The sequence below is a fragment of the Erythrolamprus reginae genome, chromosome 6 (genome assembly GCF_031021105.1).
Source record: "Erythrolamprus reginae isolate rEryReg1 chromosome 6, rEryReg1.hap1, whole genome shotgun sequence".
Taxonomy (NCBI): Eukaryota; Metazoa; Chordata; class Lepidosauria; order Squamata; family Dipsadidae; genus Erythrolamprus; species Erythrolamprus reginae.
In genome coordinates, this window is record NC_091955.1 from 60,439,587 (window position 1) to 60,466,019 (window position 26,433).

Below are 26,433 nucleotides of genomic sequence, written 5' to 3' on the forward strand. Positions count from 1 at the left end.
AAAAAGAGGTGAGGGCTAGGTTTTTTTCTCTATTTTTATTTAAGAACTTTTACCATATGCTTTAAATCAAGAGTCACTTCTCTCTGTTTCTCTCTCTTTCCTGTCATTCTCTGCCTCAATCATTTTCTCATTTCTCTTTTTTTCTCCCCTTTTTTCTATCATTTCTCTGTCTCTCTCTCTTCCTTCCACTCTTCCCTCTCTTTGCTTTCTCTGTCTCTCTCTCTCTTGCTTTCTTCCTCTCCTTCACTATCTTCCTTCCTCTCATCTCTTTCTTTCTTTCTCTCTCTTTCTCTCTCTCTTCTCCTCTTGCTCTCTCTCTTTCTCACTTTCTCTCTCTTGTTTTCTCTCTCTCTCTCTCACTCTTTCTCTCTTGTTTTCTTTCTCTCTCTTTTTCTCTCTCTCTTGCTATCTCTTTCTCCCCCCCCTCTTTCTCTCTCTCTCTTTCTCACTTTCTCTATCTTGCTCTGTCAGTTGCTCTCACTTCTCTTGTTCTCTCTCTGTTCTTCTCACAGCGGAGACTGGCGAAGGTGATTTTCAATGTCGGGCGAAGGTTTTTCTTATTTGGAATGTTCCGAGTGGGCTGGCAGGGGGATGGGGAGCACGTGTACCTGCGCGCCCGACATTGAAAATCACCTCCGCTGGCCTCCGCTGTGAGAACGCCTGCCCCGCCTCTCCTGCAGCCCCCTCGCTGACAGCCCGGGACGAAAGCGCTCTTGGCGAAGGAACTGCGAGAGGGGTGGGGTGGGCGTTCCCGCTGCGGGAGGAGCCGCACCCCAAGGCAGGAAGTGGAGGAGGAGAAAGAGGCGGATCGGGCGGGCAGGGGGCGGCTGCGGCTCCTTGCGCGCCCTTGGAAAAGGGTGCGCGGGGGGTGTTTTGGGGGGCGCGCGCGCAGTCGCGCACAGCTTAGAGGGAACAGTGACTACCAAGTTTGAAGACTTCTGATCTAAGCTTACTTTTCTGATCTAAGCTTACTTAACAAGTTCTGAGGAACATCATTTGTATAATTCCAGATAAGGTTAAGACATACATATCCTGCAAATACAAAAGGATACTTCTAATATGCCATTGATCCAACAGAGGGAGGTTCTGCTTTCTTTAGGATAAATCTAGAGAAAACATAGCTGGCTGGAGAATTCTGGGAATTGAGGTCCATGAGTCTTAAAGTTGCCAGGTTTGAAGACCTCTGGTTCATATTATGACTTATCAACAAGGAAGTCTGACTGTACTCGCTGCTCCCCCAACCCAAGCACTCATGGCAGACTCTGGTGTGTTGTGGACTGTGAGAATAACTTTAGAAAAAATAGCAAAAGCTGCAACCAAGATACTGATTAGACAAATAAAATCTAAAACTAAAGCAGAAATGCAGTTTTTAAAAATGTCGCAGATCTGATCCTTCTCAGTTGTCTTGGAGATAAAGGTGGAGGGGGGGGCTGGGGGAGATGCATTCAATTGTGTAAGACTCTGTTACTAAAAGTATAATAAAAGTAGTTTATTATAGCTTTTTTTTTAGTTGGTCTTCCTCGAAATAAAAAGTCTGTGTGCATATCACAGACATTAAAACAGAGGGAGAGGTACGGCCACAAAGAGTAACAGTGACACAACAAGGTTATTATTTACCGAGGCACAAATAGTCACTAGAATGAATTGAAAAAAGATCAATGGAAGACCAACTCCCATATTTTGTTTTGTTACAGCAATGAATATTATCCTGCTGATTCACAAATAGCCCCAGTGCAAGATCTTAGAAAGAAAAGCAGTTGTAGTGAGGATGTAAAAGATCTTTCAGAGAAAATGGATCTTCAAGACACAACTGAGGATGAGTCACAAGACTTCGAAGAAGAGAAGCAAATTTCTGAAGGCCAAATGATTGAAGAGATGCCAAAAAAGAAAACCAGAAGAGCTGCAACAAAGTATGTTTGTCTTAACTGTAATGAAAATGATAAAGGTTTTCTCCAAAATTAGTAAGAAAATTTGCATTTAAATATACTATAATTTAGCCTGTACTTCTTGTTATTCAACCATAAAATGCCTTGCATAGTTTCTCAATTCTTTCTTTCTCTTTCTCTCTTTCTCTTTCTCCAGTCATTAGAATATGTAATAGGAAAATCTTTTAGTCATATATTGATTAGGCTCACGATTCAGGTTCAGTAATGTTGATTTGTTACTCAAACCCATGACTTAAGGCAACATAGGATTCCAGTAACGGATCACAGACAAAATTCATATTCATATTGACTATGCTTATGATTGTGCATAATCCTTTAAAAAACTGGATATTCATCTACATCAGTGATTCCCAAAGTGGGCAGCACTACCCCCCTGGGGGTCGGTGGGAACACCTAAGGGGACAGTAAGAAGCAAATATGGTGGTAGAGGGGTGCTAAGAGGGGCTAAGGAGGTGGCAGGTAGTCTGTCATGCTTTCCCCGCCACTTGGCACTTCTGGCCTGCCTACTCCAGCTCACCCCCCACCCCACCCCAGTCTATATAACTTGTTCCTGTGCTGATGCCTTGCCTTGCCAATGCCTTGCGTCATCGCTGCTCACTCACCATGCACCTTGCCTGCCAGGTAAGCCTGCCTCCCTGTTCTTGCCGCCAACCAAGTGGCTGGCCCGCTCCCGCTGCCTCGTGGAGCAGGACTTTGCAAGGCTTGTGCCGTTGCATGCACTAACTGCAGAATTGTTGTGAGATTCATCATACCGGCACAGCTGGGGTCCTCCTGCTGTTCGTGCATGCAGTGGCACAAGCCTTGCAGAGACCTGTTTCACAAGGCAGCTATGGTGGTGTGAAGAGTCTCACAGACACTAATTTCTGGTAGGTGGGACATGTTGAGCTGCCAGTCCTAGCACCAAGGGGGTGATGGACTGAAAAAGTTTGGGAACCACTGATCTATAGTTTATAAAAGTTTGGATTGAAAAAGTGAGAAAATTTAAGGAATAGTTTTGAAGGTGAAAAAGGCAACAGAAACAGACTATTGCCTGCTGGTACTACCTGCTGAAATAATCTTTAAAAAATTAAGATTATTTCAGTAGGCAATACCAACCTCATGAAATTTCAGCTGAAATTGAAATAGTGGTCAGTTTTATCATTTTAAGCTTTAAAATCTACTGTACAGGTGAAACTTGAAAAATCAGGGTGAACGTGACTTCATATCTCATCCATATTTGGGTTGTGGCTTCTGGATACTGCATAACAACCTCTGCTATAAGTCCTGAAAGCAGTGATCATATAGGTGTACTTTAATTTGTTGGTAGCTTTGTCTCTCAAATTGTAAGTATGTGTGGTTAGGCTAAGAAAGAATCTATGACCACATTGCTCTACAACACATCTGATCTAACCAATACAAGAATATCAAAACACCCAGGATTATGAGATCCTTTGTGTATTTGGTTAAGCCAGGTGTGCTTAGGAACAATGTGGTCATAGATTCTTTGGCTAATTCTGGATCTGTAGACTTGAAAAGGGCTGTGATATCAAATGAGACAATGATTTTGTTATCATCTATAGTATCGACTCTGATTATTTGAAGGCACCATTTTGGGGAGTTGGCAATCAAGCCACTGAAACAAGGGTCCTCAAACTTTTTAAATGGGGCCAATTCACGATCCCTCAGAATGTTGGGGGGCAGCTAGGTGTGGCTAGGTCATGTGACTGGGTGGGCGAGGCCCAGGGGTGGGCTGCTGCCCGGATGGGGGGGGTCATCTCAGTAGAGTAGCAAAAATGGAGCTCCACCCCAGAGCACCCAATTTGCACTGAAAGAAGTTGAAAGAACATGCAGGGCGTCCTGCATAAGCCACACCCACAGTGTGCTAGTAAAAATTTTGGTAGCCCTTCGCTGGTGTGGCCAATTTAAACATTCCATTAATGCACAGAAATTAAACTTTAATTTGTTTTGTTCCTGTGAGTGTTTTATTTGCTTTTGTTTGCCTGTTGCTCTCTTGGTTGACTTTTTAAAAATTAGATCATTTTTCAGTTGTTTAGGAGTCTAGTGGTCCACTTCAGTTTTGCAGCAATTCTTCTCAGCCCCAAGGAACTTGAGAAATCTCTCTGTTTCTCTCTTTCTGTCTCTCCCTCTCTTTCCCTCCCTTTCTCTCTCTGTGTCTTTCTGTCTCTCTCTCCCCCTCTGTCTCTGTCTTTCTCTCTCTCTCTCTCTCTCTCTCTATCTCCTGGAGGCAGGGAAGGTGAAAAACAGGCCCATTTTGCCCATTTTTTTGCCTCCTGGGGTGTCGGTATGCCCCGTTTTTCACCTCCCACCCCCCTCCAGAACATCTCTGCTGACCAAACTTGTTGGCCTTAGCCAGTGAAGGGCTACCCAATTTTTTACTACCACACTGTGGGCGTGGCTTATGCAGGACACCCTGCATTTTCTTTCAATATCTTTCATGCAAATTGGGTGCTATGGGGTGGAGCTCCATTTTTGCTACCCCACTGCGTTTACCCCCACCCCGGTCCGGGCAGCAGCCCATCCCTGTCCTTACCTTTCAGTTCCAGTCCGTGGGGCTCATAAAGGTAACTCCTACACTCAGCTGAAGGTTGGGCGGGGCAATGTGGGCAGGGCAGCCTCGTGGTCCCGCGTGGGCTGGATCAATGGGTTCTGTGGCTGCATACAGCCAGTGTTCCCTCTAATTTTTTTTTTTGGGGGGGGGGGGGCGGAAAACTATAGTGTCTGAGCGGCAGTCCCTTCGGGACTGGGCGGCACAGAAATAATAAATAAACAAACAAACAAACAAATAAATAAAAAACCCACCCTGTTTTGCCTCAGAGAATTTCAAAATAAAATACTGTACTGTGTGTCTATAACAGTGAGCTCATAATAGGGCAACTCTATCAATATCAAAATGCCACTTAAATAGTTGAGCTAGTTTCAAACTAGATTTTGATTTTCTTTCTCTCTTCCTTACTCCCATTCTTTTTCTTTCTCTTTTCCTTCCTCTCTTTTTTCTATCTGTTTCTCTCTCTTCCTCTCTTCCTCTCTCTCTCCTTCCCTCTCACTCTTTCCCTCTCGGCTTCTGGGCAGGTTTGGAAAACTCTGAGTTGATGATGATTTTTAAGTGAGCGATTGCTCACTGCTCAGCTTAGAGGGAACTATGCATACAGCCCGTGGGCTGTAGTTTGAGGATGCACCAAGAATATAATCTGAGAGCAAACCACACTGATTACTAGCACTGATGATTTTACCTAGTTTAGGTAATGAAATGTCTGCAAGAAAACAACCAAGTTCAGTATTGGTGTGAGAACTGGTTTTCATATTTATAATAACTTTTTCCAAACGTCTGCTTCAAAGAACTCAAAGAATCAAATAGTGATAAATAACAATGGCAGTGATATTATTTGGGTCATGGGGGCTTAGAAATATCTAACCAAGAAAGTGATGGCCCTGGATTTTTCCAAATTAAATGCATTAGTGTTACCTTCTCTAGCAGAGCGGCATTTTCTGTTTTTAGTTAATTAAAAAAAGTTTTCTACAGCTTAGCATAACATCCCAACCCAGATAAACTTGTCTGTCTTATTCTTAATATGATTATTGGAAGTAGATTTCAAACTCTATAGAATAGGCTTTTCTGTTATTGTTAATCGCTGGTTAAGGATAGTGTTAATGGGGTTTGGGTGACATAAAGCCGAGGTGGCATAGTGGGTAGAGTGTGGTACTGCAGGCCACTGAAGCTGTCTGTAGATCTGTAGGTCAGCAGTTCAAATCTCATCACCAGCTCAAGGTTGACTCAGCCTTCCATCCTTCCAAGGTGGGTAAAATGAGGACCTGGATTGTGGGGGCAATATGCTGGCTCTGTTAAAAAGTGCTATTGTTAATGTTGTAAGCCGCCCTGAGTCTAAGGAGAAGGGTGGCATAAAAACCGAATGAAAGAATGAATGAATGAATGAATGAATGAATGAATAAATAAATAAATAAATAAATGTAGCTAGCACAGAATGGAAGCAAAGGCATCTGAAATTGTGTGTGCAATCCTGGCTTGTTCTTTTTCATAACGTCTGAACCAAGATAGACTCTCAAGACAGACTTTATCTAATCAATACTAGATTCAATAAAATAACCCAGAGATTTTTGCAAAGAGCTGTGTTAACTTAAGTACATGAGTACATTTAATAGAAAGCATTTAATAAATTTGTTTATAGTTTTAAAATGTTTCCAACTCAAAAGTCAAATGTCATGCTTTTTACTGACAGCTGGTCTGTTCTATTTTGTTTTTCAGGCAGCTTATCAGCCACTTACAAGTTTTCACTCAGTTTTCAAATCCCCGTGCTTTGTATTTAGAACCCAAATTGAATGAAATATATGTACAGGTAAAAAAAATATTTTAAATGATTAATTTAAAAAATGATTGAAATGATGAATACGCGTGCATATTTATCATCTTACAGCTTGGAAATAATTTGGGAAAGGTTTTTGTTTCAGAATTTGTTCCCAACCTGATGTCTCAAGGGAAACTTGAGAGTGCCATTTCCAGAATTGCTAACCAACATGAAAGTGACTAAATTATTCTCAAGAAATTAATTGCTTAACAAATAAATAAAAGTAAAGCAAATATAAGATGGGGAAAAAAGAAAAAGGGAAAAAAGAAAAATGAAATATTCACATGATAATCTGAATTGTGATGTTCACATTAGAAAGTAATAATTTATGTTACGACCAATCTTGGCTGGTGGTAAAATTATTATGATAGTAGTGAGGAATAGATTAAATCAGCCTTCAATTTATTTTAAAAAATTAGCTGCAAGATCTAGGCTTGTTGTCTGCTATCCCAGCAATTTAAATAGACAAAGAGGAATTGAGTTTTGTTAAATATATCAAGGGTCCCCAAGCTGCAGGCCATGACCCAGTACTGGATTGTGGCCTGTTTGGAACCGGGTTGTGGAAGTGATGGATGATTATGTGCACACACATAATTCTGTTTGTGTAAACAGCAAGCACAATGCAGGTGCAAATGGAGCACCCACTACTTGTGCCGAATCATCCCCTATCTCCTGCCAGTCCTCAAAGCCAGAAAGGCTTGGGAACGCTGAAGTATACAATGAATTTTGGGAGAAAAGGAAAAGCTTTATAGAAGTATTTAAGCGAGATAGTATAGGGATTGCATAAATAAACTGATTATGCTTTTTGACAAGGAGCTCATTCTTGGAGATGCCTGTTTTGAGCATCATTTTTTAAAATGTGCAAACAGTTCAATATTAGCATGTAAATCATTTTATAGTACTTAGAACTACCTGTCTCAAATTCCTTTTTAGAAATATGAAGCATTACCACACTTTAGGGATAGATATTAAGAGTCTAGATGATATGGTAATTATCAGAGGACCATTGGTCTTATCAGAGAATACATAAGTATTTCAGATTTTTACAGTGGTGCACATCTTTTAAGTTCATAGACTAGGTATAAGAACAATTGTTAAAATGGCAAAAGCATTCCCAGTTTGTGGGTTTTGCCGTTTGCACAATTATTATGATCTACGGATTCCCTTCAGTAAAAGAATAGTGCAAATTGTCAAAGAGTTTTGATTGTAATACGCTATTATAACACAGCTCTGTTTTAACCCTGGTTTGTTTTAAAACATTATTTTCAGCTGCTGACCCACCAAGACCAAAATGTGCAAAAAGTAGCTCTTGATTGTATCCTGACATACAAGCATCCACATCTTCTGCCCTATAAGTAAGAGAGACAATGTCTGCTTGTCTGCATTGAATTATATATGATCATACACTCACAAATATAACTTCAGATTTAATATATATATACTGTAATTGTGTTACTTTCTATTGCTTTAGATGATGTGAATTTTTATTTATTGGACTGTAATATTTTACAGCTGTCAGCCTTGATAGCTTCAATGCAGGATTAGACAGATTCATGGATGCCAAGCATATAGATGTTTATTGAAATGGATGTCCAAGTGCTGCCTCTATGTTGGTTGAGGCAGGCAGGATTCCCTTGAGTACCACTTGTTGGGGGCCAAGGGAAAGGGAGGGTCTTGCCTTCTCTTTCTGCTCAAGATCCCCATGGACAATTGGTGGGCCACTGTGTGACACAGAATGCTGGAATCAGCATGGCTCTTCTTATGTTCTTATGTAGATGTATACTTGCCTGGTTTAATCACATACATTATATATAATTACCGTATATACTCGAGTATAAGCTGACCCGAGTATAAGCCGAGGCACCAATTTTGCCACAAAAACTGGGAAAACTTATTGACCTGAGTATAAGCCGAGGTTAGAAAATGCAGTGGCTACTGGTAACTTATAAAAAAATGGAAACCAATAAAATTACATTAATTGAAAAATCAGTAGATTAAATGTTTTAGAATATTTATTTTAAAGAAAACCAGTAAACTAGCTCTGTAAATTTAAAAGAGGGTAAACAAAAGCAATCTGGTAATAACAATAAATTAAAAAGTAAAAAAAGCAACCAAGCTAAAACCTATTTCTAAACCTAACCCAGGGCTCTTTAAACTTGACAGTTTTAAGACTAGTGGACTTCAACTCCCAGAATTCCTGCCCCAGCCATGCTACTTCAGGAGTAGGAGTTGAAGTCCACAAGCCTTAATCTTTTCAGGTTTGAAGACTCTTGCATTTTTAACTCTAACCCAGGGATCTTTAAACTTGACAAGTTTTTAGAAGCCTGGAGAGAGTTCATGCCATCCCCCCCCCCCCCTTTAGCTTGCTGGCTGGCTCGCTGGCTGGCTCTCCCTCCCACCCTGATCCTCCCTCCTCCTCCGTCTCCCTTTATTGCCCAATGTGTTGTTCGGGGAAGAAGATTTGCTAAAGAGATCCACTTGGGATGGCAGCAGGGAAAGTAGGAGGAGAGCCAGAATAGCCCACAGCCCTGGGGGAGGAGGAGGAAAGAGGCTGTCCTCCTCCTCCTTCTTTCCCTGCTACCGCGCCAAGTGGATATCTTTAGCAAATCTGCTTCTCTCTCCGTCTGGGGGCTTCTGAAGCCTGGAGAGAGTTCATGCTGGTCCCCCCCCCCCTTAGCTTGCTGGCTGGCTCGCTGGCTGGATCTCCCTCCCACCCCTGATCCTCCCTCCTCCATCTCCCTTTATTGCCCCATGTGTTGTTCGGGGAAGCAGATTTGCTAAAGAGATCCACTTGGGACGGCAGCTGCAGCTGCAAAGGAAACGGAGGACGAGGAAAGAAAAAAGAAGCCTCGCCTCTTTCCTTTCCTCCACGACCGCAACTGACAGGAGAAAACAAAAGAGGAGAAGAGGAAGCAGCTGACAGCATATTTATTTATCGGTATTTAAATATTTTAAAAAGAAAGCAAGTGAGGAAGTGAGAGAGAGGAGCTGCAGGGCCCTGCCCCGCCGCCATTTCTATCAATGTCTCACCCAGCTCCAGTTCTTCAGGCAGCTGTTTTTGAAGCAATGCCTGCCGGGCTCCAGCGGGGCGCCCTCTTGTGGTGACTCCTCAGTGACCCGAGTATAAGCCGAGGTCGGGGTTTTCAGCCCATTTTTTGGTCTGAAAAACTCGGCTTATACTCGAGTATATACGGTACATTAGTTTATGTTACATGTTTATTATAGAGTGTGAGCCAAATGGGCGATTTAAAACAAATAGAGGCTCCTTGTTGTATTGGTATTTTATGCAATCCATTTAATTTTACTTTCATGTTATGTATTTTATCAATTTTGATTGAATAAGCATCTCTCGCAAGTATCTTCTCAAGTGCTAAAAAGTTTGTGACCTACTAAATTATGTAAAGAACCTTTCTTGAAGTTGTGGTATGTACTTACAGAGAGAATTTATATCGGCTATTGGAAGACAAGAGTTTTAAAGAAGAAATAGTTCATTTTAGTATTTCTGAAGAAAACAGTATAGTAAAACCACAGCACCGACCAGAACTTATTCCTGTTTTGATGAGGTAAGAGAATTTTACATGTTAACATAGATATTGTTTTACTTTTTATTGCTTTAGGCAATATGTGTTTTTACTACTTAGAGTATACCGTAATATTTTAATCTTCTAATTGTGCAGTTTAACAGACGATACATGCTGTAATGAATGTTTAAAAATGAAATCTTACCTTCTACCTCCCAGAGAAGATGGAAATTCTGATCCACTGTCCAGATTTTACTGTCAACATATCATATTTGTAATAAACTTGTTGAACTTAACTCATGTTCTTGTATCAAACTACTATGATGTCATTTTTTTTTAAAGTGACTTTTCTCTTAAATTATAAAAGCTAGCTTTATTTCTAATCAAACAAAGGACAAATTTCCCAACTATGGGCTTGATGATAGACCCCTGTGAAGATCAAATGTGGTGAAATGGTTGTATTGCTGATTTGGGATTTTAAAAAAGGCTATCAGTGAATACCATTAAGTCATGAGGTTTACTTTGAACTATTTACTACTTTCTACTCTTAACATATTTCAGAAATATTGTAAAAATAAAATGGAGGCAAAATTGTTTAATTAAACTGGGGTTTAATTAAATCTAGGTTTATTTGAATCAAACTTGGCCACATAATTTTATGGCAACAATATAGAAAGGGTTTTTGTAGTTTTTAACATCTAGCCCCAGCCAATGAATGAATTTATCTGCATGTCAAGGTGACTGTGAGTGTTTGGTTTTAATAATATTGGGTTTTTAGAATGCATTGTAAATTTAGATTTTGATATGCTTTCCCTAATTATTTCTGAGTTCACTGCTTATTTCTCCTTGAGTCTATGGAAAATGGTGACATAGAAATCTAATAAACTAACAAATAATTAAATTATCAATAAATAAAAATAAATGTGTATAAGGAATGAAATAAGTTCTAATAAGTATAGATGGAAGAATGAAACAACTTTCAGTTATGCATTATTTTGCAATAATATTCATTATAATTGTTGATCAAATGGATATCCCATTTTTATCTTTTATATCTCAAGATGTATATTGCTATTGTTTTCCCTACAAAAAAACCCTGTGAGGTGGATTGGACTGAGGGGAGTGATTATCCAATGATCCCACCAGCTTCCATGCCTAAAACTCAACCCTGATAAGACGGAGTGGCTGTGGGTTTTGCCTCCTAAGGACAATCCCATCTGTCCGTCCATTACCCTGGGGGGAGAATCACTAACCTCCTCAGAGAGGGTCCGCAACTTGGGCATCCTCCTCGATCCATACCTCTCATTAGAGAAACATCTTTCAGCTGTGGCGAGGGGGGCGTTTCCCAGGTTCGCCTGGTGCACCAGTTGCGGCCCTATTTGGACCGGGAGTCACTGCTCACAGTCACTCATGCCCTCATCACCTCGAGGCTTGACTACTGTAACCCTCTCTACATGGGCTACCTTTGAAAAGTGTTCGGAAACTTCAGATCATGCAGAATGCAGCTGCGAAAGCTATCATGGGCTTTCCTAAATATGTCCATGTTACACCAACACTCCGCAGTCTGCATTGGTTGCCGATCGGTTTCCGGTCACAATTCAAAGTGTTGGTTATGACCTATAAAGCCCTTCATGGCACCGGACCAGTATATCTCCGGGACTGCCTTCTGCCACATGAATCCCAGCGACCAGTTAGGTCCCACAGAGTTGGCCTTCTCCGGGTTCCGTCGACTAAACCAGAGGTCCCCAACCTTTTTTGCACCAGGGACCGGCTTTCAACTAGACCAGTTTTCCATGGCCCGGTGGGGGGGGGGAGCTAGCTGTCAGCGGCGCCGTAAAAGGGGCGATCAAGAGAGGAATGGGTGAATGAATGGACGGAGGGTGGGAAGGAAGGAAGGAAAGAGGGAAGGTACAGGAACAGAAGAAGGGTGCAAAGAAGCAAAGAAAGGTGTGAAAGGGGAGAGTAAGAGAGGAAGGAGTGAAAGAAGGGAATGAGGGAGGAAAGAAGGGAGGAAGGAAAAGGAAAGCAAGAAATGGAGGGAGGAAAGGAAGGGAGGAAAGGAAGGAAGGAAGGAAGAAAGAAGGAAAGAGGGAAGGGACAGGAACAGAGGAAGGAAGCAAGGAAACTTATGAAAGGGGAGAGTAAGAGAGGAAGGACTGGAGGGAGGGAGGGAAGAAGGTAGGAAGGAGAAAGAAAAGAAATAGAGGAAGGAAAGGTAAAAGAGAGAAAGAAAAAGAGCAAGAAAGAAAAAAAGAAAGAAAGAAAGAAAGGCAACTTCAAAGAAAGGCTCACTGAGCATCTCTCACTCTCTCTCTCTTTCTATCCCTCTTTCTTTCTTTCTCTTCCTTTCTCTCTCTCCTCTTCCTTTATCTCCTCTTTCTCTCCCCCCTCTCTCCCCCTTTCCCTCTCTCTTTCTCTCTCCCTCTCTTGCTATCTCTCCCCCCTTTCCCTCTCTTTCTCCCTCTCTTTCTCTCTCTCCCCCCTCTCTCTTTCTCTCTCTCTCCCCCTCTTTCTCTCTCTTCTTCTCACTTTCTCTCTCTTGTTTTCTTTCTGTCTCTTTTGCTTTCTCTCTCTCTCTCTTTCTCTCTTGTTTTGTTTCTCACGCTCTTTCTCTCTCTTGTTCTCTCTCTCTTGCTATCTCTTTCTCTCCCCCCCTTTCTCTCACTCTCTCTTTCTCACTTTCTCTCTATCTTGCTGTCTGTTGCTTTCACTCACTCTCGTTCTCTCTCCGTTCTTCTCAGCGGTGACGCGCGCACGCCCTGCCCGCCTCACATTTGCCGAGAGGACTTTCGCCCCGGGCTCTCAGCAAGGGGGTTTGCATGAGAGGCGGGGCCGGCGGAAGGTGATATTCAATGTCGGGGGCGCACGGGCGGTCTTGCGCGCGCTCCCTATCTCCCTGCTAGCCCACTCGGAATACGTATTCAAAATAAGAAAAGCCTTTGCCGGCGAAGGCTTTTCTTATTTTGAATACAGTATTCCGAGTGGGCTAGCAGGGAGATAGGGAGCGCGCGCAAGACCGCCCGTGCGTCCCCGACATTGAATATCACCTTCCGCCGGCCCCGCCTCTCATGCAGCCCCCTTGCTGAGAGCCCGGGGCGAAAGTCCTCTCGGCAAATGTGAGGCGGGCAGGGCGTGCGTTCCGGGTGCGGGAGGAGCTGCGGTGAAAGGCAGGAGGTGGCAGAGGAGCAGAGGGGGCAAATCGGGCGGGCGGTGGGCAGCGCGGAAAGGCCGAGGGGGCCCTGGCGCCGCGGACCGGCTGAAAACCCCCAGCGGCCCGGTGCCGGTCCGCGGACCGGCGGTTGGAGACCCCTGGACTAAACAATGCCGTTTGGCGGGACCCAGGGGAAGAGCTCCCCCCAGAGATCAGAATTGCCCCCATCCTCCTTGCCTTTCGTAAACTCCTTAAAACCCACCTCTGTCGTCAGGCATGGGGGAAATGAGATATTCTCCTTCCCCTAGGCTTACAAAGAAATTATGCATGGTATGTCTGTATGTATGATTGGTTTATTAAATTAGGGTTTTTAAATTAACTTAAATATTAGATTTGTTTATATTGTCTTGTTGTTGTTGTTAGCTGCCCCGAGTCTATGGAGAGGGACGGTATACAAATTAAATCAATAAAGAAGGAAGGAAGGAAGGAAGGAAGGAAAGAAAGACTAAAACTCATTGTGTCTCATTTCTTTTTACCCCTTGAAGGATTCTGTATGGACGGATGAAAAACAAAACTGGAAGCAAAACACAAGGGAAATCCGCGGCAGGGACCCGTATGGCCATTGTTTTGAGATTCCTGGCAGGCTCTTTGTGTGAAGAGATAAGGGTCTTTTTGGATCTGTTGTTTGAGCCTGTGAGACATTTCAATAATGGTATGTTTTGCACAGGAAGAATAAAGGTTTTGGCAAGTATAATGGAGCTGTCAACAAGTTTAAGGAGATTGAAGCTTGTAGAAATAAACATAACACAAAACCATATGGGAAGTGTCTCTACTGTCAAGGTTGCCCATTGAAGATTGAGCATGGCTGGTAGCTTCAGAATGTTGAATATATATGGCAAAACAATATCATTTTATTTCTATGCATGCATTATTGCATTGGCTCATTGCTATTGTTTTTTTGCATTGCCTGGAATATTTCAAGATTGAGATGGTTTTAAAATGTATAAAGAAATTGATTGGAAGAATGAGTGGGAAATGGAGCATTGGATGACATACATGGTTCCCTAACATTTAAAGCAGAACATGGCATTTTCCATGTGACTGGTGACCTGGTACCTGCAGTTAATACCACATTCTTATGACTGCGATCACTTCCAGTCAGATTAATACTGACTGGACTGCCTTCTGCCGCACGAATCCCAGCGACCGGTTAGGTCCCACAGAGTTGGCCTTCTCCGGGTCCCGTCGACTAAACAATGTTGTTTGGCGGGACCCAGGAGAAGAGCCTTCTCTGTGGTGGCCCCGACCCTCTGGAACCAGCTTCCCCTGGAGATTAGAACTGCCCCCACCCTCCTTGCCTTTCATAAAGTTCTTAAGTCAGGCATGGGGGAACTGAGACATCTCCCCCGGGCCTATACAGTTTATACATGGTATGTTTGTGTGTATGTTTCCTTTTAATAATGGGGTTTTTAGTGTTTTTTAAATTATTAGATTTGTTCTTACATTGTCTTTGTTATTGTTGTGAGCTGCCCCGAGTCTACGGAGAGGGGCGGCATACAAATCTAATTAATTAATTAATTGATGATGATGATGATGATGATGATGATGATGATGGAGAAAAAGCAGCTTCCCCTCCATTTCCTTTTCTTCCCCACCCTAACTCTCTTACCCATTTACCTACATTTTTTCTTTAGATTTTTTTAATCCCACTCTTATTCTTTAGATTTTTTTAATCCCACTCTTATTATTTTTATAAATAAGTCCTCTTATTTTCAAAACAACAACCTGTGAGGTGAGTTGGGCTGAGAAAGAGAGAGTGGCTGGCCCAAAGTTACATAACTAACTTTCATGCCTAAGGTGGAACTAGAGCTCCTAGTCTCCTGGATTTTAGCCTTCAAAATATGATGATTTTGATGAACTCACAGAAACATAGAAGATTGATGGCAGAAAAAGACCTCATGGTCCATCTAGTCTGCCCTTATACTATTTCCTGTATTTTATCTTAGGATCGATATATGTTTATCCCAGGCATGTTTAAATTTAGTTATTGTGGATTTACCAACCACGTGTGCTGGAAGTTTGTTCCAAGCATCTACTACTCTTTCAGTAAAATAATATTTTCTCACGTTGTTTCTGATCTTTCCCCAACTAACTTCTGATTGTGTCCCCTTGTTCTTGTGTTCACTTTCCTATTAAAAACACTTCCCTCCTGAACCTTAGTTAACCCTTTAACATATTTTAATGTTTCAATCATGTCCCCCCTTTTCCTTCTGTCCTCCAGACTATACAGATTGAGTTCATTAAGTCTTTCCTGATACGTTTTATGCTTAAGACCTTCCACCATTTTTATAGCCCGTCTTTGGACCCGTTCAATTTTATCAATATCTTTTTGTAGGTGTCAAAAAACTCTGTCATGAAACATTAGAGCTAATGCTATATTAAGCCGAGGTGGCGTAGTGGGTAGAGTGCAGTGGGTAGAGGCCACTAAAGCTGACTGCTAGATCTGCAGGTCAGCGGTTCAAATCAAATAAATAAATAAATAAAATAATTTTTGAAGGGCAAGAATGAAAGCTTTTAGTCAACTGGGCAATTGCTCTGAGCGTGCTTTAAAGTTGATTTTCAGTCCTCTTACTGGAATGCTAATACTTTTAAGAGTTAAGTGGCCTTTTAGCAGCTGTGTCATAAGTACAGTAGTGATCACAGATAAAGCCAGTGGAAACCATGATTGAGAATTATGTTAAATTGCCATGAACTGCAACTGGTGATTTCAAGGATTACATGGCTTTGGTGTTGCCTACAAGAGGCCCCTAATATTCTAAAGGAGGTTGTGGCTGACCGATCAGAATTTTGAAACATGAACCTGCCTGTTTAGGACAATTACGTCCTACAACATTTTGTGTTGATCTCAGCTTTCTTTAATGTAAATTCATGAGTATGACCACACCGTGTGCAGCAATGATAATGAAGCAGATGAGAAAGTTGACTTAATTATATTATATTAATAATATAATATAGATTGGTCGAGCAGTTGATTATGGGAAAGCAAACCTTTCTTATTCTGGATATTAATGATGGATCAGCATTATCTAATGCAGGGGTGTCAAGCTTGCGGTCCACAGGCTGGATGTGCCATGCACCAGCCATGCCCATTCCCGTTTTAGCAAAGGAGCTGGGGTGGCGCCGCAGGTAGAGTGCTGTACTGCAGGCCACTGAAGCTGACTGTAGATCTGAAGGTCAGCGGTTCAAATCTCATCACCGGCTCAAGGTTGACTCAGCCTTCCATCCTTCCGAGGTGGGTAAAATGAGGACCCGGATTGTGGGGGCAATAGGCTGGCTCTGTTAAAAAGTGCTATTGCTAACATGTTGTAAGCCGCCCTGAGTCTAAGGAGAAGGGCGGCATAAAAAATGAATAAATAAATAAATAAAGGGGGGGGGGAAATCACGATACGACACATACGATTTGACACCCCTGATCTAGTGGCACTGGAGATTTTGTGTATACCTAATATTAATGCTTATTTAGTTACTGAACTTCAGTCATCACATCTCATAGGTTTTGATTAATGTGAGATAACAGTTGCATTTTGAAAATATGAACATTTACCCTGTGTTAGAATTCTAAACATACTGTTTTTGAAATTGAACATGGATTTGTTAAGCGAGACTAACATGTATGCACATTTAGGGGTTCAGCCTTCTCCTTCTGTATTATTCCATCATTTTAAAGTATCACCTTCAAATTTGATCCCCCAAGTTGGGCATTGTTTTGTAGCTAAAGCACACCCATTCTTAATTTGCCAATTTCTACCATTGTGACCAAATCTCGAATCTAGATTTACACATACAAAATATTGAACAATAACCCCATTCTGTATAATATTTATCAATATACAAAGTCTTAATGAACTCAATCTGTATAGTCTGGAGGACAGAAGGAAAAGGGGGGACATGATTGAAACATTTAAATATGTCAAAGGGTTAAATAAGGTCCAGGAGGGAAATGTTTTTAATAGGAAAGTGAACACAAGAGCAAGGGGACACAATCTGAAGTTAGTTGGGGGAAAGATCAAAAGCAACGTGAGAAAATATTATTTTAGTGAAAGAGTAGTAGATGCTTGGAACAAACTTCCAGCAGACGTGGTTGGTAAATCCACAGTAACTGAATTTAAACATGCCTGGGATAAACATTTATCCATTGTAAGATAAAATACAGGAAATAGTATAAGGGCAGACTAGATGGACCATGAGGTCTTTTTCTGCCATCAGTCTTCTATGTTTCTATATACATTCATTATTCTCTTCTTTCCTCCTTTATGTTTTCTCTCTGTTTCAAAGGACATTGCCACTCTGCAGTGCTTCAAGCTGTGCAAGGATTGGATTTGTCTCAAGTCCTACCGTTAGGCCGTCAGCACAGCCTTTTCAACAGCTTGGAAGTGGTACTAAAAAACCTGGGACATCTAATCAGCCAGAACCTGCCAGAGATTTTACAGATTTTACTTTGCATGACAGCAACAGTATCACAAATTCTTCAGCAAAGAGAAAAGGTGAGGGCTGCTGCACGTTTGAGCTGACATGTGAGAGATTTAAAAAAAATCTCGGTGTAATTAATTAAGAAAGGAATGCTAGTAAGCTAATTTGGTCTTCTTCCTCTTTTAGAATAGAATAGAATAGAATAAAATTGTTATTGGCCAAGTGTGATTGGACACACAAGGAATTTCATGGCACTGGACCAGAATATCTCCAAGACCGCCTCCTGCCGCATGAATCCCAGCGACCGATTAGGTCCCACAGAGTGGGCCTTCTCCGGGTCCCGTCAACTAAACAATGTCGGTTGGCGGGCCCCAGGGGAAGAGCCTTCTCTGTGGCGGCCCCGACTCTGGAACCAACTCCCCCCAGAGATTAGGACTGCCCCGACTCTCCCTGCCTTCCGTAAACTCCTTAAAACCCACCTTTGCCGTCAGGCATGGGGGAACTGAAACACCTCCCCCGGGCATGTTTAATTTATACATGGTATGTTTGTGTGTGTGTTTGTTAGTAAATGGGGTTCCTTTTAAATCTTTTTAAATATTTTAAAGCTATTTGGATTTGTTATGATTCGCCATATCTTGTTGTGAGCCGCCCCGAGTCTGCGGAGAGAGGCGGCATACAAATCTAAATAATAAATAAATAAATAAAATAAATAAATTTGTCTTGGTGCATATGCTCTCAGCGTACATAAAATAAAATATACATTTGTCAAGAATCATGCGGTAAAACACTTAATGATTGTCATAGGGGTCAAATAAGCAATGAAGAAGCAATATTAATAAAAATCTTAGGATATAAGCAACAAGTTACAGTCATACAGTCAACATGGGAGGAAATGGGTGAAAGGAATGATGAGAAAAACTAGTAGAATAGAAGTGCAGATTTAGTAGAAAGTCTGACAGTGTTGAGAGAATTATTTGTTTAGTAGAGTGATGGCGTTCGGAAAAAAACTGTTCTTGTGTCTAGTTGTCTTGGTGTGCAGTGCTCTGTAGCGACGTTTCGGCTACTTGAATTAAAGTAATAAAGATAAATGTTTACTGAGCATTAGCATGACTTGCAAAGATGCATTTCAGTTATTTTGCGAAATTAAATATTTGGTTTTAAAACAAAAAGTGCAATGGGTATTATTTTAGATATATTATTTTAGATATACAGTATCAATAAAAGATTCGTGATAATATTAGTAACTTCCTGTTACAGTCTTTGTGTATATTTGGCAGAGAGAGTCATACTAGATTAAATGAAATGTACTGCTTCAGTGCTACATAATAGTGAGTTAAATTTGCTTGTCAAACTCAATTCAACTGTTTTGATAGCCCTCCTCTGTTTTGCCAACATCAAATCAAATCTTTATTAGATAGTCTGGCATGGAGTTTTCATATGCTAACCAGCATTGAGCAATAATCCTAATCCTTAGATATGACAGGGGAAAATAGTTAACATTGTTAGATTCCTGAAAGTACTTTTAGGCTCTGACCTTTAGGAGGCAGCTGGTTAAAATGGGAAGAGGCTGATTTTTTTAGCAAGATAATTACTGGTGAAGTTTTGCATAAAGTTACTCAGTAACACTGAAATGAAAATCTGTAATTCAGTAACGCCAAAAATACTTTCGCCATTATCATTTGTTAAACTGAATTTAACATTTCATTATCTATTGAAGAGCTAAAAGACACTTAAAGTCTGTGAGAGACCCACTTGGTATTTTTCTGAATGTGTTAATCATACATTGCAGACAAACATTCCGATTTGTGTTAAACTTTAATTTTGTGTAGTTATAAAGAAACTTACCCTTACAATTTCCTAAGTTTGCAATTCTAAATAATTTTTGTGGCTATGATGCTTACATTTTCTTTCTCTGCTATGCAAGTTCTTAACTTGTGTTACAGAATTTTGTGTTGACTTTGCCTTGCACACATTATTAAAGTTACCATTTCCGTAGTAAGAAGGTTATAGAGAAAAAAATAATATGCAGTTATTCAGATATTTAACTAGTAAAATATCTAAAAAGCTACTACCCAAAGTACCTTGTCATCTAAATAGGCATAATATGTGGATGATAATATGTGTATAATGCATGCTAATAATGTCTATTAATTAATTTTAAATATTTTCACCCAATACATGAATTAAAAAATGCAATTTTTTGAAAATGTTTTGCTTAAAAAGAAAAAAATCATCAGAGTTTCTTTTACAGATTCAACTCAGATTAATCAACCAGTTGAAAAACTTAAGACGCCTTGGACTTAAGCTTGTAATAGATTTTTTCTCTGATTTTGAAATGTACAGCTTCAGTGGAGAAGAGATTGATGCTGTGTTCTCTGCAGTGGTGTGGCCCCAGGTAAGGCTGCTCCTTTCAGTAAGTGATTCCCAAGGTTAGCATATAACTTCTGGGAGAAGAGTAAGATTTGAGGCAAAGGGAAAAGAGTATATTAAAAGAAAGCATCTCCCTTCATTCTATCTCCCTTAGATGGTCCACATTTTCATGGCTTATGTTTTACTTAAAATGTTATCAGTCTGTCAGGTGCCTTAAGGTCAAGAGATGGGGTTGAACCTGTGCTTTGGCTGTATTAATTGTTATTGATGGAATTGTTTTTACCCTGGCTGCTGTTGTAGATATATTGTTTTGCTTTCCTGCTTTTATATTTTTAATGTTGTTAGCTGCTCAGGGTCAGTAACTTGAGATTGGTGTCCATATACAGTGGTACCTCTACCTACAAACGCCTTGCGAACTTTTCTAGGTAAGAACTGGGTGTTCAAGATTTTTTTTGCCTCTTCTCAGGAACTATTTTCCACTTACAAACCTGAGCCTCCGAAACTGTAACCGGAAAAGGCAGGGAGAAGCCTCCACGGGGCCTCTCTAGGAATCTCCTGGGAGGAAACAGGGCCGGAAAAAGCTGGGAGAAGCCTCTGTGGGGCCTCTCTAGGAATCTCCTGGGAGGAAACAATGCCTCCACCCTTTCTGTGGTTTCCCCAATCGTACGCATTATTTGCTTTTACAATGATTGCTTCTTACAAACATTTCTACTTAAGAACCTCATCACGGAATGAATTAAGTTTGTAAGTAGAGGTACCACTGTAAATTGAATATATGGTTCAATAAATATTGTTTGAATTTTTATCACTGTGACATAAATCAGCAAGTAAGACTTTACACTTGCAATTGACAAATGTAAAAATTATAAGAGAGTCTCTTTTAGATGAAATATGTATACAGTAGTCCCTCACCTATCGCTGGTGTTACGTTCCAGACCTGGCCGCGATAGGTGAAATCCGCGATGGGGAATTTATCGACTGATAGTACTTATTTAAGTATTTATATTGTAATTGTTTGGTAAGTTTTCATTGTTTTAAGTGTTTATAGACCCTTCCCACACAGTATTTATTTTAGATACAGTATTTAAATACAGTATTTACAATTTTATATATATATATTTTTAAAAAAACCTGCCGATCGACTTTGGCAGGCTGTTTAAATCTGCCGATCGACTTCCTCAGAAACCCGCGATGAAGTGAAGCCGCAGTAGGTGAAGCACGGTATAGCGAGGGACTACTGTATCCTTAAGTTAGCTAGAGTTATTGGGCAAAGGTTGCTGCATTCAGAGTTCCACCCTCCCTTAATTTCATTTGTACCATTGGCCTCCATAGTAGGTGAAGCTACTGGCTAAATCCTGGTGGAGTAGGAATGGAATCTGAAGTTCATAAATTCACCTTCTTCCTCTTAAGTCAGGCTACCTTCCACCAACAAAGATGAAATAAACCATACTTCTAGTAGTTATGTGATATTGTATAATATTTAAATATAAATAATATGAAATTTCTTCTTCTTAGCTTGGGCTGGAAGGAAAATTTCTGTAATTTAGCTAGAAATGATATGTGATATCATTTTTTTTCTGGATTTAGGATCCTTGGACTTAGAGACTTTTATTTAAAATTACCAACAGGCCCCTCTTGGTGAACTGAAGACAATGCCGGCAGTAACATGCTGGTTTGGACTCTTCAAAGTATTTTTTGTGCTTTAATTTAAGTCAATGGAAGCAGCTTTTGCTATTCTAGTGCAAAAGGCATTGCAGCAAATATTGGTTGCATTCATACTAGATTCATATCTTGTGCTACGTCAAAATGAAAGGAACCACTGGCATAGTACGGCATGTGAACCCAGATAGTTCATTGTTCTTTCAGATGCAAATTGCCTTGCTTCTTCTATACTGAATAGCTGTCCTAGGATATAGGAATCCTGATTTTATCTTCCTGCTTTGTTTCTTTTTTTCCAGATCACTAGGTTGGCTTCTGAGGGCCAATATTCTCCTACTCCTTTACTTAAAATTATTCACATCTGGAGCAAAAATCCCAGGTAATCTATTTGCTTTTAGCAAAACAAAAACCCCCACCTGCAATAATTGTTATAGACTGTACTATCTACATTATTTAATAGCTTTAAATCCAGTAGGTTTATTGCCCCACAGGTTAACATGCAATTGTGGTTTTAGAACTCTCTGACATCTGCATTAGTCACAAACTACAGCACCCATTAGCTCTTATTATTCACACGGCTGATTGGGCTGTCAGAAATTATACATCAGTCACAGATGGAGAGCCTCAGTTGTCTCCCTGTGTTCTTTATGTATAGATGAATCGGGATAACTGTAATAGTGGGACCTGGCAAAACAGGGCTAGAATCATGTATAGCAGATATTTGTGTCTTGCCAAAATATAGTGTCCTTTTTGTCATCTTATTTTCCCTCTCTGCTCCCCCCCCCCCGAGTTGTGGACAAGAGTGAACTGCCAGCTTGTGATTCAAAGAGGCTTAGTGAACAAGTCACTGCAGCCTCCAACGTGTCTCCTTTCCCAGTCCCAATTTTTCTTAAATCAAGTGATTTCTTGCAAACCGTGATTTACAGGAATCAGTGGCTGCTTTTGTACAACCAAAAAAGCAGAGCTAAATAACGAATTCTTGAATCATTTCTTAATGTGGTGTATGAACCGTGTCTTATTACAGCAGGAGTTCTGTCTAAACCACTGAAGAGTTTTTAATCCTAAAGATAAAATCATTCTCAACTCAGTTGTTGTTGTTATTATTATTATTATTATTATTATTATTATTATTATTAATTAGATTTTTATGCCACCAACCTCCGAAGACTCGGGGAGGCTCACAACAGTAATAAAAACAATATAGTAGTGGAACAAATCTATTATTAAAAAACATAAAACCCTATCATTATTTAAAAACCAAAGAGCACATTCATACCAAACATAAAACAAAGTATAAAAAAGCCTGGGGGAAAGGTGTCTCAACTCCCCCATGCCTGGCGGTATAAGTGAGTCTTGAGTAGTTTACGAAAGACAGGGAGGGTGGGGGCAGTTCTAATCTCCGGGGGGAGTTGGTTCCAGAGGGCCGGGGCCGCCACAGAGAAGGCTCTTCCCCTGGGACCCGCCAAACAACATTGTTTAGTCGACGGGACCCGGAGAAGGCCAACTCTGTGGGACCTTGTCGGTCGCTGGGATTCGTGCGGTAGCAGGTGGTTCCGTGTTTTCATCTCCAAGGCTAGTGTGTACGTTCGTAGAACAGTCTGTTCCTGAACTTAAGTCAGAGTTTGGAATTTGGTAGCAATTATTCAGGGGTTTTCATGCATTTTGCTTACTGTTAATATCTGGAAGTGGTCCTAAATGTTTTTATAGTAAAAGAAGTTGAAGCAGTTTCTCCATACTGAAGGAGCGGGTCCAGCAGTCACATGGGTTGCTCATGTCCAATCCGGTGGAACTGAGCCTAGTGTTAAAAAAGCTTGCTGGATCCGCCCCTTCCCCAGAATTCGCTCAGTTCTCGCATCCTGCGGTAGTATTGTGATTAGCTCGTTCAACATTCTAACACCTTCCCTTCGATCTTTCCTTCAAAATTAGTAAGATATTATTATACTTATTTGGTTACTTGCCTAATTAGCGCCAGCCGTTTGCGGCTCGGCTTTTCTATCGGGAGAAGTAGCGGTTTCGTTTCCCGTGGCTTTTTTTGCCGTTTACGATTCCCGCTGCCGCTTGTGGATTCTTTCAATCCTTCGGCCCGGAGGTCCTTGTGCAAGTATTTATATATTTATATATTTATAGTGCTATTGTTAAAGGGCTCGAGAAATACCTCCTGCGGTGCGAGACGCTTTTTTCTAGTCTCCTGGACTTAGTCGATCGCTTCCCCTTTAAAATAACTGTTACGGAGCGATTTTTTCGGCGCGAAGGCCTTCGCGCCTTTTTAATTTAGGCCTCTCGTGTTGGCCTTCTGCCAGCCGCGTGTGCCTTAGTCCACCGCTCGGATCCTGGAGTGGGCTTTGAGACGCTCAGGCTTAATTCTCCACCGGCTAAGCCTCCAACCAGAGTGCCTTGGTTACTTTATTTAAAGTTTAGGGAGGCTGGCCACGCTGTATTTGGGGACACGAACTCTGGGTTTGCCCAGATTGCCCTCAAGTCTCAGCAGCTCCGAGGCCTAGGAGCAGGATCCCTTCCTCTTGGGAAAGCCTTGAAATTCTTCTCCCTAATAATCCAGTTTATTTGGCTCAGCCTTGTCTTCTGTTAATTGTCAGACTATGGCTTCTTTTCCCAAGAGAGGCACCACTCAAGGTCCCAGAGAGGCCAGGCCTACAGGCGATGAGATTACCAGTATCCCCCAGGCCTCGACCTCCTCTTCTTCAGGGGCCCGCCCCTTGACCAAAGTCACCAGGGCTGAGAAGAGAAGGGACCAAGCCCTACAAAAAATCCATGATAAATCAGCAAAGCGATTGAAAGTACAGGCCCAAGTGCTCAGTAGTCATGACCCCCCAGAGGCTCCTAATCTGCCTTCTTCTGGGGTCACTGTGTTATCTCTGGATGAGCCAAACCTAGACAGACCCCAACCTAACCTATGGGGATTAGGTCCAGAGGAACCAGATATTATTGAAGATTCCCCCCAGCCAGGATCCTCTCAGGCTTTCAGGGATTCTTCTGCCATTCCTGCTGATATTTCTAGTTTACCTCCAGAATTCCAATCTATTTTTTTCTGTGTTATCCAAGGCCATTGATGCCAATCTTTCTGCCATCAATGCGCCCTCCTTACCTCATCCACCTCCTCGTCCCTCCCGTCCCTTGGGTTCTCCCCCAACGGTTAGAGCTCCAATTCAGGATGAATCAGATTCCTCTCAGGATGAATATGAGGATATGGAAGAGGATGAGGATCCATTTCAGGGCCTCTCAGACGATGAGGAATCCCAAATAAAGGTTCCTTCTCCAGTTACTATTTTTCCCTCTCAATTGTTCAAATCTCTCCTCCTCAAAGCTAGAATTTCCACAGGATTAGCGGCCCAAGAGAAGCAGGCCACCACATCCACTGACCCTCCGGAGGAGAATTTACCCTACTTCACAGAGGAACAGGAGGATAACGAGGTAATCCCTATGCCTAAATTGTTTAAAGATGCCTTACTTAAGCAGTGGGATTTTCCAGCTTCTGGGCTTAATCCCACTACCAAGGACAAAAAGTTGTACAAACTCTCTTCTTCCTATGAGGATCTCCTATCTTTTCCCAAACCGGATGAACCTGTCAAAATCCTTCACTCGGCGGCTGCCATGCCAGGCGAAGCAGAGGAGGTCCTCCGTCCAGAGGACAAGCGGATTGAACAGATGCTCAAAAGAGGGTTCACCGCAGACTCCTGGGCTATTAAAAGTTCCGCAGCGGCTTCCTTTTTCTCCAGAGCCATGCTTCTGTGGCTTCGCCAACTTCAACAGCATATTCCTCCCGATGATTTAAGAGGTCAACAGGACTTCAACAAGGTATTTGCAGCTGCTCAGTACGTGGCTGATGCCACGTTACAGTCCACCAGATTCGCAGCCAAGTCTATTGCGGCCTCCACAACGGCGAGAAGACTCCTATGGCTTCGCCCCTGGCAAGCAGGAGTACGTCAGAAGTGGCAGTTATCTCTGGGACCATTGAAGCGCGATCTGCTTTTCGGAGATCTTCTGGATCCACTCCTCACGGAAACCACGGACAAGAAGAAAGTATTGGGTCCAACCACCAAAAAGGCCACCAAAACGCAGTCCTTTCGCCGCCCAGGGCGTCAACAAGATCAAGCGGCTACCTATCAGAGAAACCCAGGTCAGTATTCCCCCCGCTTTCGTTCCCAAGGAAGGAACTCCAGGGGCAGAGGTTTTCGCTACCAAAGAGGAGCGTCCTCTAACAGGGCTTCTAAAAAACCTAGATGGTAGTTCTTCCTCGATTCCCATAGGTGGCCGCCTAGCCTATTTCTCCTCTAGCTGGCGTCTCACTTCCAAGGATCCCTGGATTATTGATACTGTTCAAAAAGGTCTCCTTTTAGAATTTACTTCTCCTCCCCCTAAACGTTTTATTTCCTGCCCTTCTCCCAGGTCCTCCTCAGATCGTAACCGTATGGAGGAGGCCATTTCCCACTTATTGTCCATCAGAGCCATTCAACCGGTTCCTCCCGGTCAGAAAGGCCGAGGTTTTTACTCCATCCTATTTATGGTTCCTAAGTCCTCCGGAGGTTGGAGAGCTATTCTGGATTTAAAGAAGCTGAACCTATTCATCAAATATAGAAAGTTTAAGATGCACTCCTTACCATCCATTTTAGCTGCCATCCACCCGGGGGATTTCATGGTTTCATTAGACCTCACTGAGGCCTACCTCCATATTCCTATTGCCAAATGCCACAGAAAATTTTTACGTTTCTCCTTCCAGGGCAGGCATTTCCAGTATAGGGCGATGCCATTTGGCCTTTCCTCGGCCCCTAGGGTCTTTACAAAGCTCTTGGGGTCGCTGGCGGCCTATATCCGGGCTTCGCCCATTCACATTTTATGTTACCTAGATGACATTTTGGTTCATGGGAACTCCCTAGAGAAAGTGAAAGTAGATCTTTCTGTCACCATGTCAGTTCTACAGGACCATGGTTTTTCCATCA

General features: G+C 41.8%; 1 protein-coding gene across 1 annotated transcript in view; it reads left to right on the plus strand.

The window, feature by feature from the left end:
- UTP20 (UTP20 small subunit processome component) overlaps window positions 1-26,433 on the plus strand; it is a 120,371-nt gene that overhangs the window by 47,490 nt on the left and 46,448 nt on the right. Inside the window, exons 22-29 of the mRNA XM_070755922.1 lie at window positions 1,695-1,910; window positions 6,208-6,298; window positions 7,577-7,662; window positions 9,745-9,870; window positions 13,525-13,691; window positions 17,315-17,523; window positions 19,701-19,844; window positions 21,778-21,857. Coding sequence (XP_070612023.1) covers window positions 1,695-1,910; window positions 6,208-6,298; window positions 7,577-7,662; window positions 9,745-9,870; window positions 13,525-13,691; window positions 17,315-17,523; window positions 19,701-19,844; window positions 21,778-21,857 — 1,119 coding nt within the window. The remainder of the gene's footprint in view (window positions 1-1,694; window positions 1,911-6,207; window positions 6,299-7,576; window positions 7,663-9,744; window positions 9,871-13,524; window positions 13,692-17,314; window positions 17,524-19,700; window positions 19,845-21,777; window positions 21,858-26,433) is intronic.